At 52.6% G+C, this 15,152-nt stretch overlaps 7 protein-coding genes across 11 annotated transcripts; 3 read left to right on the top strand and 4 right to left on the bottom strand.

The window, feature by feature from the left end:
* The first annotated feature begins 583 nt into the window (after positions 1 to 583).
* Positions 584 to 2,037, top strand: H257_04823 (hypothetical protein). The gene is made up of 5 exons (XM_009829459.1): positions 584 to 1,142; positions 1,198 to 1,317; positions 1,378 to 1,455; positions 1,502 to 1,653; positions 1,791 to 2,037. The coding sequence occupies exons 1-5, from the start codon at positions 594 to 596 to the stop codon at positions 1,951 to 1,953; spliced, it is 1,062 nt and encodes a 353-aa protein (XP_009827761.1). The 5' UTR covers positions 584 to 593; the 3' UTR covers positions 1,954 to 2,037.
* Positions 2,023 to 4,133, bottom strand: H257_04822 (hypothetical protein; the record flags this gene model as incomplete). The annotated part of the gene is made up of 6 exons (XM_009829458.1): positions 2,023 to 2,247; positions 2,298 to 2,992; positions 3,335 to 3,619; positions 3,669 to 3,753; positions 3,804 to 3,910; positions 3,969 to 4,133. Coding segments are annotated over 6 exons (1,418 nt in total), but the record flags the coding sequence as incomplete, so codon positions are not given.
* Positions 4,134 to 4,548: 415 nt separating this feature from the next.
* On the top strand, positions 4,549 to 5,851 carry H257_04821 (hypothetical protein). The gene is made up of 5 exons (XM_009829457.1): positions 4,549 to 4,755; positions 4,820 to 4,978; positions 5,032 to 5,400; positions 5,450 to 5,585; positions 5,633 to 5,851. Exons 1-5 carry the CDS (start codon positions 4,600 to 4,602, stop codon positions 5,785 to 5,787), a joined length of 975 nt encoding a protein of 324 aa, XP_009827759.1. The 5' UTR covers positions 4,549 to 4,599; the 3' UTR covers positions 5,788 to 5,851.
* Positions 5,852 to 5,962: 111 nt separating this feature from the next.
* H257_04820 (hypothetical protein) lies at positions 5,963 to 6,796 on the bottom strand. The gene is made up of 4 exons (XM_009829456.1): positions 6,661 to 6,796; positions 6,500 to 6,599; positions 6,272 to 6,439; positions 5,963 to 6,215 (listed from the first exon to the last, which is right to left on the bottom strand). Exons 1-4 carry the CDS (start codon positions 6,709 to 6,711, stop codon positions 6,139 to 6,141), a joined length of 396 nt encoding a protein of 131 aa, XP_009827758.1. The 5' UTR covers positions 6,712 to 6,796; the 3' UTR covers positions 5,963 to 6,138.
* A 338-nt stretch (positions 6,797 to 7,134) lies between these two features.
* Positions 7,135 to 7,744, bottom strand: H257_04819 (hypothetical protein). The gene has a single exon (XM_009829455.1). It carries the CDS (start codon positions 7,690 to 7,692, stop codon positions 7,183 to 7,185), a length of 510 nt encoding a protein of 169 aa, XP_009827757.1. The 5' UTR covers positions 7,693 to 7,744; the 3' UTR covers positions 7,135 to 7,182.
* Positions 7,745 to 8,086: 342 nt separating this feature from the next.
* Positions 8,087 to 11,309, top strand: H257_04818 (hypothetical protein). 4 transcript variants are annotated; one of them, XM_009829453.1, is made up of 6 exons: positions 8,087 to 8,395; positions 8,447 to 8,564; positions 8,639 to 8,771; positions 8,838 to 9,230; positions 9,294 to 10,281; positions 10,341 to 11,309. In XM_009829453.1, exons 1-6 carry the CDS (start codon positions 8,119 to 8,121, stop codon positions 11,273 to 11,275), a joined length of 2,844 nt encoding a protein of 947 aa, XP_009827755.1. In that variant the 5' UTR covers positions 8,087 to 8,118; the 3' UTR covers positions 11,276 to 11,309. The 4 variants fall into 4 exon arrangements, with proteins under 4 accessions (XP_009827755.1, XP_009827753.1, XP_009827754.1 ...); XM_009829451.1 differs by having other exon boundaries at positions 8,838 to 10,281; XM_009829452.1 differs by having other exon boundaries at positions 8,639 to 9,230.
* On the bottom strand, positions 11,298 to 15,139 carry H257_04817 (the record flags this gene model as incomplete). 2 transcript variants are annotated; one of them, XM_009829450.1, is made up of 14 exons in its annotated part: positions 11,298 to 11,459; positions 11,535 to 11,630; positions 11,679 to 11,735; positions 11,785 to 11,889; positions 11,938 to 12,157; positions 12,205 to 12,423; positions 12,481 to 13,122; positions 13,200 to 13,427; positions 13,541 to 13,607; positions 13,683 to 13,741; positions 13,793 to 13,901; positions 13,965 to 14,706; positions 14,768 to 14,892; positions 14,958 to 15,139. In XM_009829450.1, the coding sequence occupies 12 exons, from the start codon at positions 15,137 to 15,139 to the stop codon at positions 11,716 to 11,718; spliced, it is 2,718 nt and encodes a 905-aa protein (XP_009827752.1). In that variant the 3' UTR covers positions 11,298 to 11,459; positions 11,535 to 11,630; positions 11,679 to 11,715. The 2 variants fall into 2 exon arrangements, with proteins under 2 accessions (XP_009827752.1, XP_009827751.1); XM_009829449.1 differs by having other exon boundaries at positions 11,535 to 11,735.
* Between the last annotated feature and the right edge of the window lie 13 nt (positions 15,140 to 15,152).

The following is a 15,152-nucleotide window of genomic DNA, read 5'->3' as shown; positions in this document are numbered from 1 at the left end:
GATATGGACAGCAAGGAGAAAACGCGCCGTCGGTGCTTGTAACAACACTATAAAACTACCAAACTATCCACGGGGATTGTGTCATTCGTATCGCTCAATAGAATTTCCGTCGCAACCAGCATGGTGAAATCCAATTTCAACGGATGATCCATTTGAAATAGCATGACTAGGTACACTCAACATCGGCATTCTAATGCTAGCGAGAGACGGTCCTGACTGAGATGCTAGCCTGGTCTCTCGTCGGTCATGTGGACTACCATCAACTACCGTTGTAGTCACACTCAATCCTGTACTACCCGTAGCCGCCGTGGCCTCTGAAACGCAATTATGAATTTGCTACATATTTCCCACATCTGCGCGATTCGTAAAACCGATCACAAATCTCGTCGCGATATTTGATTGGCTTTCCCCATTCCGCAGAAAGCACGAAGAAACAATATAGCCAATCAGCGAAGAGTAATTTCAGATTGGCCAATGGGGGCGATACCATTATTTTCTTGAAGGGTTAGCATATAAAGTTGTTTATTGACAGCTCAATTATCCGGTCATCCGGATAATTGAATTCCTGCCACATTGGATGACACGAAAAAGAGATGGGAGAAGCGGAAGCCTACATCCAACTGCGTTTGGCGGAGACGTTGTTCCATGAGGTGGAGAAGCTCGAGAACGAGCTAGGCAGCGGCAGCCTCCTCTTCCAGGAGAAGCTGACCGTGACGATGGAACGTCTGCACAAACTGAAGGCGAACCCGGCGCTGTCGGACCTGTACAGTCCCAATGAATCAGGTCACGAGCTGCAGACGGCCCAGCTGCAGTTTCTCCTGATCGACTACTACCTGGGCATGCTCGCACAAAAGATCAACACGATCCATGTGGGTGGTGGAGAGAATGATCGAAGCGCGTTCGTGCTGGCGCGACTGAAAAACCTCACGTACGCGTCGGCGCTGCTGGACGCGTTCCTGGATCAATGTGTGGGCGTGGAGTTGCTCAAGCGTTCGGAGCGCGCGGCGCAGCTGAGTCAGCTCGAGGAAGGACGCAAAGAGACCCGCGAAGACAAGATCCGCAAGTGGCAGCTCGCGCAGGAAGCCGACAAGGCACTTCAACATGTGTTGTACATTCGCTCCAAAGCCAAAGACAAGGACGACGTACGTACGTACGTTTCAAGACAACTCCTTTCTCATGCATGCACATGACATATAGGACGACGACTTGGAAGACATTGAGCGCGAGTGCTTGTACAAGTTGGTGCAAGTCGCGATCTTAAAGAGCATGGAGGATCAAGCGGCGATGGCTAGCGAAAGTGAGATGCTGGAAACCATGGTAAGTCATCGTTCAAGCCATGGGAAATGACGGACTCATATGCTGCTGCCACGTATGTAGGTCCAAATGGCCAAGCTGAGTACGAACCAAGTGTTCAACGCGGCGGAGCGGACGCCGCCGTCGCAAGGCCAAGGCATTGTATGTAAAGAAGCGAGAACTTCAACAACTCTGAACCATGCGGTAGGAAGTGACGCACATCAACCCAAAGATGGAGATGAAGCGGGAAGTGATCCGGGGCGATGTGTTCCAGCCTGGCCATCGGCTGCCCACGATGTCGCTCGAGGAGTATGCGGACCGAGAGCTCGACGATGCATTGGCGCGTCAAGAAAAGGAAAAGTACGGATGATATATATCACTTTGGAATGGATGGGTTGGAATGGTGTGGATGATGTTTCGTGACATGACCACATTGCCGTATATGGTTGGAATGACGGGTTGGAATGAGATACATGTCTCATTTTCAATGGGCGTAGGAATGCGCCGGCGGGACCCCGTCGCATCGAGCAATTGGAGGAAGATGGCGACGAAGATGACTTGGGGCTGGTGGACGAAGCGACCGCCCGCGACCGCGCGTGGGACGACTGGAAGGACGCGAATCCCCGCGGCATTGGCAACAAGAAGGGCACCCAGTACTAGTACTAGTACTAGTAGTAGCTACTAGGACTTGTATACTAATAGGAGGTACAGTGTATTGTTCCTACTGTACTACTATTGAAGGGCTATTGTTGGATTACATGGTGCAAAGTGAGGGAGAGTCGACTTGGTTGTCAGACAGTATAACTTTCTGGCTACATCTGTGAGGGCGCCACGTCATGGCATTGGTACGATATCGTTTCTCACTTGGATGACCTAACCCAGATTGAAAATGTGTTGCTCCAGTTCATAAGCGGCGTGGATGCGGTCGGCTTCGAGTTGTCTGGCCACTTGCACCTACATATTAACTTGCTGAGCAACGACGGAGATATGAGGACTAAACCTACCTTTTTGTCGCCGATAACTGTAAACGCGTGCATGTGGGCGTCCTGGAGCATGTCCAGCTGCGCCATGCTCAGACCATCCAGCTCGTGCAGGGCAAAATGGGCAAGGGAAATCCCCATCGTTCGAAACAATGGAAACGTGTCGTACAAGACGTCTGCTTCGTCGTCCGTCACGTCCTTCTGGCCTTCGTCGTCGTCGTTGTCAGATGGAACGTTCGAGTTGGGCTTCACTTGTGCTGTGATACTGTGTTGAGGAGATGGCGGCTTTTGCACGCAAACAACTGTAGGCTCATCTGTAGAGTCTTCTTTGCTATCGTCCGTGAAATGCTTGGTGACCAGGGAATCCTTGTTGGCGCCTGCTGCTGATGTCCTTTGTCGATTCGTTTTGGCCTTGCTTTTCTTCTTCTTCTTCGTAGAAGCGGTGGTGGTGGTGGTGGTAGGGATGGCGGGTGGTGTGCTGGACACGAGGCACTTCGCTTTCGGTTGTTTATGTGGCGTGTCTTGTGTGAAATAACTCGACAGCAGCAGCTCCTGGCTTCGCTGGTCGGCTGCGGCCTCGAGAAGTACCCACGCATGCTGCAGCAACTCCAGTACCTCGGATGTACGCGTCGAATGGTTGGAGGACCCGTTGATAGCTGTGGCCAAGTCCAATGCTGTCAAGCCAAGGCGGTTGCGAATACTGCTGTCCACGGATGGCGCTATTGCAAAAGTATCGATGGTTTCAAAACAATGTATACTTCCTCTGGTTACATGTATTTTGAATTGACACAGCCTCACTCAATTTGGACGAATGATACAGGGAATTGCATGAATTTTCGCAAAAGATTGGTTTATAATCAGCACTTAAAGCAATTGTAAGCCAATGAAATGTCATAAATGTTCGATATTGAGAGATTTACAGCCAATGAAATGCAAATGTCGCGAGTAACTTGGAACATGCGAATTTTGAAGTAACCTGGAACAGAGAAAGTAGGTTGGATGATCAAATGTCTACGGCAATCGTGGGTAGTCTTTTTGGTGCATGTGTGAATAGTAAGTACCGTTGAGAAGGATACGGACGACATTTGGACGACGGCTCTGAACGGCAAAGTGCAATGCCGTGTTGCCGTCGACGTTGGTGGCGTTCAATGTGGATGCCACGTCACGAGTGGCCAGCAATCGCCCAACCAGTTGGACAGCTTCGTCTGGTGGGGAATCGCAGGCTTCCTTTGCAGCACACATTAGCGCTGTGACGCGGTCTTTGTTTGACGCGGTGACGTCAGCTCCGTGCAGCAACAGAGCGTTCACGGCTTGGACACACTTGGTGGTGCAAGCGACCATCAGTGCTACGACAGGACGTTTTGAAGTCGAACTATGAAGGACAGGGACAAGTACGGGTGTCGCCGTTGGCGTTGCCGACGTTGATCCATGGCTGCCACTTGTCGACGTCAGCTTCTAGCAGCAACCGAAGCACATCGGGCTAAACACAGGCGTGGTAACTTCAACCATCGTGGTTGAGGGCGTACGTACGTGTGTGGAGAGTGCGGCAAAGTGCAACGCATTGTTTGCATTGGCGTATGTAGCCGCGGCTATATTGTTGGTCCTGGCCACCAGTTCATGCAGCAATGTACTTCGATCTACACATACTGTCAAGACGGCGGCAACTGCGAGCGAGTTGTTCAATGGGATTGGTACCAAAGGCGCAGGCAGTGATGAGCAGCGTGCATCCCTGGGCGTTCGGGAGGTTCATGTCAATGTTGTTCTCCCTGATAAACTTGCGACATTCGTCGTCGTCGCCTGATGATAGCAGTCGGTGTGCCTGAGCTTGTGCCTTGTTGGGCAGCGGCGATGGCAGCATTTTGGCGAGTTTGGTATCTCGTCTCTGATTGGTTCCCACAGAAACACATTCTGATTGGCCACAAAAGAGTCGTTACATTCTATACAAAGGGAAATTTCCTAAGTATTCTAGACTTTGCACACAAGAAAACCCATCGTCAGGATGTACGTATAACATTGAGCACCCTTTCGAGCGAGCTCAGTTCGCATGCATATTTGAAGGGTATGAGCGACATGATTTGATGGTGCTGCCTTGCCTTGTGTGATAGCACGAGCAACTGCTCGCTTACCTCAATACAGCTAAACGTCACTTACTGTATTGAAGGTGCGTACAGCAGCATTGGATATATATTTGAATCCCACTTCAGTTTCACTTGGGAAGTTTCCCATCAAAGAAGTGTGTCATGATGTTGTATCTTGGAACGTTTCAGGTGGTACTCTCGGTCTATTTTGATCCATCCCATCCGTGCGCAGTTCAGTCCTCGGTGACATGAGTCGGGAACTAGATGGGCTATTGGACATACTAGCCAAGATCAATGTCGAGATGGGCGGGGAGGAGACCCGGGAGAAGAAGGGGATGAAGAAGGGCGACCGGTTCGGCGAGCTTCGCGTCAAGATCAGCGAGCGGCTGCATGCGCTAAAGATCGTACGTGACCCCATCATGCTATTATCCATCTCGCTCTTGATGGACTATGCTCACTGCCATGTAGAACTTGAACGACATTTCGCAGCCCGTGTCGACAAAGAAACCCATGCATCCGCGTGAGAAGATCCAGCAGCAACAGGCCATTCGGAACGACCTCCAAGGCCTGGAGGAAGATCTCGAGGAGTTGCGGTCTGTCTACGACGCCGAAGCCAAAAAGAAAAAGGTATGCATGTTCCCCCCTCCATGACGCCATGACGATAATGGTGAATTCCGTAGAGCAAATTGACCAAGGAAGAGCTGCAGATCCGCAAGGATTTCGTCGACCAGTACACGTCCGAGCTCGAATTCGTCAAGGAACAAGCATCGAACGCGTACTTGAAGGCGTCTCCGGCCGGTCGGTCTCCCCAGGGAGGTGCGGCGCATGGTTTTGACCGCGCCGCGCTGTTTGGGACGTCCACGGCGGTGTCTCCGTCGGCAGGGCAGTCGACATTTGCCGCCGGATTCAACGGAAACGGCAAGACGAATGGATGGACAGTCGGTAGTGGCGGCGGAAGTGGTGGTGGTGGAGGAGACGTGCATCAAGAAGAAATCACCACAGAACACCGAGATGTCATGCTCCAAATCGAGCAAAAGGACCAGCACCTCGTACGTCCATCCTGCTGGCCATGTACATATAAGAGCACACATTTGGTAGGATGGCCTGGTGGACCAAATCGGCACGGGCGTGATGGAGCTGGGGCAGCTGGCCCGCGGGTTGAACGAAGAACTTGTCAAGCAAAACATCATGCTGGAAGGCTTGGAGGAACGAATTGACAACACGAGCAACAACGGTACGATCGAGAGTGATGTATGTTTTACCAGAATGCGTGTATCACAGTGGAAAACTTGAACGCCAAGATGAAGAAAACCCTCACCGAGATGGGGCGGTCTGGCGACAAGTGCATGATGGACTTCATCTGCCTCGTCATCTTGCTTGGCATCCTCGCGGTCGTGTACAACATGTTCGTCAAGAAGACCCCCGCCACAAAGTAACTACTTGTAACGAACATGCGATCAACACTCCTGGTTGAACCTCCGATCAACACTCCTATATGATGAGGCCGGGGTTTCGGGGTTTCTCGATCGATCCACCTCGTCCAGTATAGTACTCGGAGTTCTGCACTACTTACTCTATGGCGCGAAGGTGTACGTTGCTAGGTACAAAACTACGCTGTCCAAATGTATTTGGAGAGGAACGTGGTGATCGGAGGGTACTTTAAGCTGAGCATGTGACTGACGTCTGGTTCGTTCCCTATGGTCTTGGATATGCAATACAGAGCTCCGTGGGAGATGTGGCCATGGGGACGCCATGTGAACCGACGACGGGGAATCTCAAGTATCTTGTTAAGTTACAGGCGGTGGACGCATCATCATAGGAACCATTCCTGGAGGCGGGCCACGTGGAGGAGGAAACATGCCACCTACATGAGTCAACGTGGAGGTGAGGGGAATGAAGGGTGGAAGGTCGACGATGTACCCATCGGAGGAGGAGGTCGCATGCCCATCATCATGGGCGGAGGTTGCATGTTCATGCCCATGGGGTTTATACCCATGCCCATAGGAGGCCGCATGTTCATCATGGGCGGAGGTCGTGGCGCGCCGCCGCCGGGAGGACGTGCGGCATCGGGACGTAGCCATGCACCAGCTACGTAGTCGCAGATGAGACGGCGAGGTTATGTACGAGATGCCACGAGGAGTTCCATACGTGTCATGGTCGCTCCTTGGCCCTGGAGCATGGCTTCGTAGTAAAGTTTGACGTTTTCTCGATGTTTCCACCCGCGGTTGTGTTGCTTGCGCCCAGCTTGCTACAAACACACATGAAGAAGTCCGTTCCCTTCCCCATGGAGAACCCATGCATGCACTTACCGAGTCATGGGTCAAGTACGTATCGCAGTAGTCGCAGTAGTATCGCGGCATGCTCTCTTTCCTTCACCGATCTCGGCACTCGTCCGTCGGTGTGTTGTATGCCACACACAAAGTACCCCTCCAATTTGGACCAATCAACCTCAAACAAATTCCAATCTTTTTTACCAATCACAATAACCCAAATGAAAGACCAACATTCCTGACCTTCCATCGAAATTGGAAGCAAAATTGGGGATGTGTCATGCCGGATGATGCTACATGGACATTACATGGACATTGCTGAAAGCACCGTGATAAGGCCATATCCAGCAAGCCTTACATGTACTAACGATACGAGCCACCTCAACCTCCGCATAGTGGTATTGAGTTCCCTGCTCAAGAGCGCTACATTTGTGTTAGCACCACACGAGAAGTTCGAATGGCTATTGAGCTACCTACGCCATGCTCAAAACTATATCATGGAGGCGTTATTGATGGGGATAGAATATATTAAGCACACAGTCATCAACGAAGACTCTCCATTTACTCGTCCATGTCCGCGCCGTCGTCGCCTCCGACGACGTTTGTCTGTCGTTCCATATCTTGTGCGTTGAGTTGGTTGGCTTCCCGGACACGCGCCATGTCGGGTTTGATCAAGCTGATGTTCACTTCCAGTTCCTTCAAGTCCTGCGCCTTTTGCTTGGCCTTGCTGTCCTTCATGCGGTTCTTGTAGAAGGCGGCTTCGCGCTTCTCCTTGATCTGCGTCACACGCGCAATTGCGTGCAGCGTGGCGCCGACCAAGTCGCGATCGTATTTGACGGCACGGTTGCGCACCTTTTCGAATTCGAACGTCGAGTCCAACGCCATTTCTTTACCCGCGGCCTTGCGGAAGGCCTTGGTCCACTTGACCTTGCGCGGGTTACGCTTGCGGTTGAAGTTGCGATGGCACTTGGACCGGCAGAAGCGGAACACTTTGCTGTCGTTACGCACAAAGGTCATGCCATGCCCTGGGTACACCGGCGACGAGCAGAAGTAGCATGTGTGGATACGCATGACAGCGGCGGCAACGTCGAGGGATGTTCAAGTCTGAAAATGTACTCCACCAGCAATTCCACTCGATGCCACCACCAATACCCACCAATCAAATGGCTCGCAAATACTGTATGTTTGGATATAAAATCTGTTGTTGCGGTTTCTTCAGGATATAATATATAACAGGTATGGCTTGCCAAAGGATAATGTTTTGAAGTTGCCAACTCCCTCCGGATAAATTTACGTGGCACACGGAACACAGTACAGTATACCAATATGACACAGCAATAGTACCCCTTCGATCGATGGTGGTTGTGCCTTGCTTCTTCAGTAACGTCAATATAGGCTTGAGAATTGAACATGTTTGAAGTGGTTGTTGGCAAGAGATGAGACAGGACGTTACACGACGGTTCTAGCGAAACGCTCGGACGAAATGATTCGAACGTGATGCCCAGGGGGGACGGCGATGCGCAGCGGACGATGTCCAATGTCGCGAGTGAGCTGCCGTATGATATTGTGTACGCATCGTCAACAGACTACGCCCCGATCTTTCCCAGTGCGGTCGAGTTGATGCTCATGCAAGCTGCACCTGGTGCGTTGCCAGTCCGATGGATGTCGTCGAAATCGTGTTCGTATCCCCAAGAAATTGGGCTCATACTGTCAACGCGAGCATACGTCAAGTCGATCCGCATTGTCACACATTTGCTCTTTGCGCCGTCCAAAGGTACGGCGGCCCCACAACATGCCAGCTCACATGTCATTGCCGTCGTCTTAGTCGAAGTATGCGCGTCGGACGATGCCCGAGTGCAACGGTACATGGACCATAATACTTCCACAGGTGACCTGCAACTGGCCATGCAAGTATATTGCAGCACCGATTGTCCATCCTTGTGGTACGCTTAGCAACTTGTGTAGCAACGAAAAGATATTCAACTGGTCCGAGAGGGAATATGACTATACAATGTAGCTCCATGGACTGGCCGTGCGCTGGCACGAACGCGCGACCGACCGACATTCGAATGGACATTCACGAACCCCTCAACGTGCTCAAGTTTATGCTGCACGCTCCACGAGTAGTCGGGTCTAATCTATACCACCAGGTAACACCATAGATGTAGCTATCTATGAACAACGCCAAACGTTTACCAACTTGGGTGGGTGGCTAGGTCGCGATCTTTCAAATCCAAGTCCTTGGTGTGCCCTTACCCCAACCCCTCCACATCAGCAGTATTCCTCTTGTGGGGACAGAGGATGCTTCTTCCCCGTCGACAAACGAAGAAGTCTACCAAGCGCTGCTCGACAGCGCTGTGCCCATGGATCTCATCGCCCAAGTCTTGGACGTTGCCACTGACGTCGATGCGTACACTGCCAAGGCCGTCCAACATGCCACGATGGTCAAAGCTTCGTGTATTCAGCAAGACGACTACGACCGCGCCAAGGACCTGGCCACTCGGATAGCGTCGCTCATAGACTTGGGCAAGCAAATCCACGCGATAGCCACCCTTAAAACCCACGCCGTGGCCATGGAAGCGTTCGACCAAGCGCAGATGTACCACATGGTAATACCATGTTACACACAGGTGGTTCGATCCTCTCCTGACGACTGGCTTCATGCGACACAGCAACTGGAAGCATTGGCGGTTACAAGGGAGAAACGCATAGCCGACACGTTTGCTGTTTGCCATGCCAGCCAAACAAGTAAAACGACGGACACGTCAGTACTGGACGTACCAGTGGCACCTCCAGACCCATACATCGCCACGATTCACGACGTAGCTATCCGACGATGGCTGGTCGACGAGAAGAAGATGACTGGTTGTCCTGCATCGGGCAATAGTCGTCGTCGTAGTCCTGCCGATGCGTTTCTGGCTACCATGTGGGGACGAGACTTTATGGCTTGTACTGGTAGTCCAGTGTGGAACATTCGCCGCGCATGTGTTGAAATTGCAGAGCAGCACGTGGCGATCCTTGTCCATGTATTCGACGTGGAAACGTTGTACGAAATGTACATTGAGCTTGTGCGCACAACGTTCCTCGTCGATCCAACCATTCCCGTGCTCATCGCGACACTGCACCTTGTCCGAACCATGTACGAAAGGCCATGTATGCTGCCGCCAACCACAACCCCCGTCGGTCGTACTTCGAAGGGCTTGGGATTTGGTACGTGGGGGCTCCGAAGGGGGGTCCTGCGCCCAGGTATTGAACGTATTATCGACGCCATCTTCCAGTGTTCAGCGTACTTCAACACGCTGTTGCGGGAAGATTGCATCCGCACGGTGCGGTTCCTGGCCCAACAGCCCCACGTCGCAGGTTTGGCTTTGGAATGCACGTGGCAGCGTACCGTACAAGTCTCGCCCGGGTTTGAACGGGTGCTGGGGCTGACATTTCTGCAAGACCAGCTGCAAACCATCCTATGCTTGGCGATGGAATCATCTTTGTCGTTTAATGAGCCGTCCAAGGCGATGGGGCAGCTATACGAGGACATGTCGGCTTTTCTGACGTCCACAGTGATTACCACCGACGACACTGTTCGTGGCGCAGCGTTAGAGTGTCTGTCCCTTGTGCACGCGTGCCAGCAACGAGACTTCCGCGGCGTCGTCGCCATCTCTCGTACGTTTCGAATAGCTTGAGACAGTTTGAGGATGATGCTATCAACATATTTTGACTAGGCGAAGTCCATGTGCCGCTGTTTCGGACGTTCCCGTTCTCAGACTCGGAAGCAGATCGATTAGTAGACCAAGCCCAAGTGTTTGCCAACAGCCATCAACTGCCCGTCCAACTGGCCACGTACGAGTTGGACGCGCCTGGCTTGGACGGATTTCACGAGTTCCACCAACTCAAAAAAGGCACGGTCGCGTTCGCAGGACAAGTGTCCCCTCGGTATCTGGAATCCACTACTCGGGTACAACTGATTCCGACGGCGGCGTTGGCCAGCGACTTGACACTTTCAAACACGATCTCGTCGTCGCTACAACAAACACCTACTACTACTACTACCACTCGACCCCAGCAGCAGACAATCAACTGCTCAACCCCCCACTCCATTACACCGTCACAACCCCCGCTTACTACCGTTGAGGCAACCCCCAACAGACCAGTTGACCTGTCAATTCCTTCCCAGCCCAAGGAACTTCACCCCCGAGCGAGCCCTTCTCCGTTTCCACCAACGACTGTATCCCCCTTGCATCCATCGCAATCAATGACGTCGTTCCTTCCTGGCACAACAGCTGAGCCCTTCCCTTCGCCATCGGTGATCCCCTCCCTGACTTCTAACGACCCCTTACGTCTGGCTTTCGAGCTTGAACCATCGTCGCCAATGCCAGCAGCAGCTCCTGTAACTTTAGTCAGTGCACAGTCGCCACATTCCTCGCAGGATACTAGTCTTATCGTGGAAAAGGCAGTGTCGTCCCCTGTCAAACCCCTCGCCGGTCGAAAGAACCAGGTCGCCCCTGCGACAACGTTGGAAATTCCGCCCTCGTCTGTATCAGTGAACGGGACCCCACGGACGGCAAGGGAACGCATCGAAACACTCCAAGTGGTCGCAGAAGTTGCCAAGAAAGTTACCCACGCCGACGATAAAAAAGCAGGGTGTTCGATCTCGTAATGTCGTAATTCAACAACCTGATCAGGCAATCAACTCAGCTCTGGTGTTAACTGTTAGTCGAGTACTAGTCTTCTCGTCAACCAGCGTGGTGCCACTCGTCGTCGACTACGATTTGCTTATACGTGGCACGCTGAGACGCGGGTACACATGCCAAGAGCGTATCCGCCTTGTCCGGCCCAAGGTTCTACAAATAATAAGTATGTACATTCAATGCAATATACATGGAGACAACCCATTGTTGTTGGGGATATGAAGGTACTTGATAGAGGGCGACTGCGAATTGCGTAGCCACTTCGGTAACTTGCGTCATGGCATGGTCAAAGCCATTTTGCGCAGCAATGAATGTCACTATAGTCTACACGAAATACCATCAGGTCTTTACTAAACAATTGCAGTTGTTTACTGCAATATCGAATGGCTCCACTGGGCACTCGTACGCTTCAAGAAGTGCCGTGATCGCCTACAGCATCGTTCCATGATGAGGCGAAAAGGAACGAACGAGTGCTTACTCGCACGAGCCCATAGAGCAGTCGCCAGTCGACAGTGCGGACGGATTGAATAAACGCAAGAACACAGGCGAGGACAGGACGAGGGCCGACGACGCTGCGTGCAATCTATCGAGTTGGCACTGTGTCACATACAAAAATAGAAAACAAAAGTACCTCGAGCATCGCCACGCCAGTATTGTTGCGTACTTTTGACGACGGGTCGCCAAGCCGTTGGATAAAAATCGTCACCAGGGGCGGTAGAAATACCTCCTTCGGCAAAACAAAGTCCGTTCAAATGAATACAAAGTGGATGCAATTCGTGTACAAGTTGGTCTGCAACTGCGGCGCACGACGTGATGGCCACGACGACAAACGTACATCCCGACGCAAACGCCTATCCCCATGTTATAATATTGGGCCCTCTGTTCATTCAACATGTACATGGACGGGTTGTTGTAAAATGCCAGTCGTGAGCCATGGCAGCACTAATTTCTCGAGCGCAGAGGTCGACGATCCATTTTGAGAAAAGTGCCCAAGTGTTTGAATGGCGTGTACGATGGCGGCAGTTGCTGGCTCGCGCAACGTTCGATGGCGGCTATAAGCGCAGCAGAACGTGCGGCCGTCGATACGTGTGAGGATGCCACCGACGCCTTCACACGCCTAATAGCACCATCATATTATACAGTACAAATAACGTCGGGTATATATTATCCTTACCGCGGCTAGCTTTGGCTCGAGATGTTCTGGCTCGGATGGCTCCTCTGCAAGCTGATCGTCGTTTGCTTGTCGGCTAGTAGCCAATGCCGTAGCCTTCATCAAATCGACTTTCGGTGGGCTCCTACACTTGTGTTCCCTTCGTGTTTTTGGGCTACTCGATTTGCTTTCCTGTGGGACGAGTGGCGACAAGGCCGTCGCTTGAGCTGCTACTGCACACACTTGGGCTATGACAACGTCCATCTCGGCCTTGACGAGCGACGCGCCGTCATAGTTTTCAACCTGCAACACGCTGTTCTTTTGCAGATGCAGCCGCTCCAGCTGGGCGAGGCACTGCAGCACAGTTCGTTCCAGGTCCTTGGTATGTTTAGCCGCGGCGTAGTCTTCCGCGTCGACACATGTGGCTCGTTGGATGCGCAGTGCTTCGACGAGTTGCCGCAAACTCAGTCGAGTCCCAGGACGTGATGGATGGGGTATGTGATACAGTTCCAGCGATGCAGTGTCGCACTGTGTCCGAGGGCTGTTGCTGGCGGGGTGGTTGTTGTTGTTGGGCAGGTGCATGATCGGGTTCAACGATGGCAACGAAGTAGTCGTGTCGCTAGCTTTAGCAGGGGAACCCAAGAGGGTGATGTCCACCAGCCCCACCTGGGTACGTACGTACACGATTCGGCAATGTGTGACGACGTTGTTGTGTGTCGTACAAACGAGCGTACAATACATACCTGATCAAACACATTGAACCGATTGCGGTGGCATTGGTGCAGCGACAGCTTGAAATATGCGACAGCGCAGTCGATGGTGATGCACTTGAGTTCGCGCGCGTTGAAATTGGAAGATTCGTTCGAGTCCAACGCGACGTACCCGAGCTTTCTGAGCTTGGTCACGGCCGACTCGGCCACAAAGATGTCGATACGCGATGGAATTTTCGTGTGATGCACCAACACTTGCATCTACATTCAACACAGCACACAAGAACTCATACTGTAGTCATCAATTAGACAACCAAAGCCAGCCAAGATCTAGCGCAGTCAGTTGGCTGTACTAGTTGAGAGTCGATTCGTACTGTCGCAATGTGCACTGGCGTGCCGTGGTTGACCATAAGCACGACCTCTTGGGGGTATTCACAAAGCCTGAAAGCGTGTGTCAGATCTGTTGTAGTATGTACATCATATATGCAAGTGTGAGAGGATACACGAACAACTGACTTGGTGGATTGCCAGCCTGGACAAGACCTATCGCGGACTTGAAGGTGCAGCGCGGGGTGCTAGGTATGTATGTACATGTGACGACAGCGGAAGAAGGTTGGGCGAATCACCATGTCATCTTCGGACGTGGCGGCGGTGACAAGGAAGGGAACGCGGCAACCTGGCGCAGCAGCCGTCGAATCACCCATCGACATATTAGTTATCCCTTCGTCGTCCTCACTGTGCCAACAACAAGACGACGAGGCTGGCTATATTTAGAGTCACTATATCGACGAAATAGACTCTGGGCGACTCTCGATCACGTCCGTAGACCTAATCTCGACTACGTCCTGCGTCGTGCCACTATGGTCGTCGCCAGTATCCTGAACGTTGTCACATGGCGCGTCAGTTGTTGTTATAGTGTGACAGGTCTGGAGGTCGGCGACAACTTGCTCTGAAACGACTGGGTCGTCGACTACCTTGACGGGTCTCGTGTACCGCTTGGGCTTGGGCTTGCCGATACTGTTGGTCACGCGCAGTTTGGTCACGGGGGATGGCGTGCAAAAATGAAGTCGTGCCGGATGCGAGTCTGCCGATCGCACTGGGCTTAGCACTGCAGTGGCAAAGGAGGAAGAGGCCTCGGGCTGGCCTGCCAAGGGCGACTGGATGCTCTGTCGAAGGGCCGAAGCGGATGGAAGGACGAGGGTGAGGTTGGTGTCGGACGTGCGGCGCCGTTTTTTCCGCCGCTTGAGCACGGCATGCATGTGCTGCGGGAACTGCGTGGGGTCGTAATGGATGGCGGCAATGCCGCACTGCGCGGCTAGGAACACGTTGTCTTGGCAGTCGTCGATGAGCACTGTGTGGTGGCTTCGGATGGGATCGGCACTTGACATCGACGACGATGCTTCGAGGGCCGCAGACGCAACGTACGGGAGCTTGGTGCGTCGGTGCAGCACTAAATGATGGGAGTCGATGCCTGTGAACTGCACGGCGTCGTCTCGGGATAATGTCCATCCTTCGACATCGCCGCGAACGATGATCGATTCTGCATGTACAGTATTAGTGCTCACGATGAGTAAGGACGGGGAGGAGCAGGGAGTACGGACCAGACACGGAGGGGTCAAAGCACAATGACAAGACTTCGCGAATGAGCGGTACTTGCGGCGAAAATGTCACGACAGCCAACGACACGTGCGCTGCCAAGAGCGGCAACAATCGAACAAACAACGGGCTACCATAGGATAAGATCGTCGCCATGCACAATCGACGAGGGACGAATAGATAATAGCACCGCACCGAACATATGGCAGGAGCTCCGCGGCAGGGCGGGACCACGATCCATTCGTGTGGATCCGAAGGAACGTCGAGTCAAAGTCCACACACACCAAGCGACATCCGCTGGACACGAGAGACCGCATGACTTGATCCGCCAATAGCTTCAAGGACGCAGGATCCTCGTCATTGTCTCCTGCGATCATCAGCGCCGGAATA

Source organism: Aphanomyces astaci, assembly GCF_000520075.1.
Source record: "Aphanomyces astaci strain APO3 unplaced genomic scaffold supercont1.8, whole genome shotgun sequence".
Taxonomy (NCBI): Eukaryota; Oomycota; class Saprolegniomycetes; order Saprolegniales; family Verrucalvaceae; genus Aphanomyces; species Aphanomyces astaci.
This window is presented reverse-complemented; position numbering and strand designations above follow the sequence as displayed.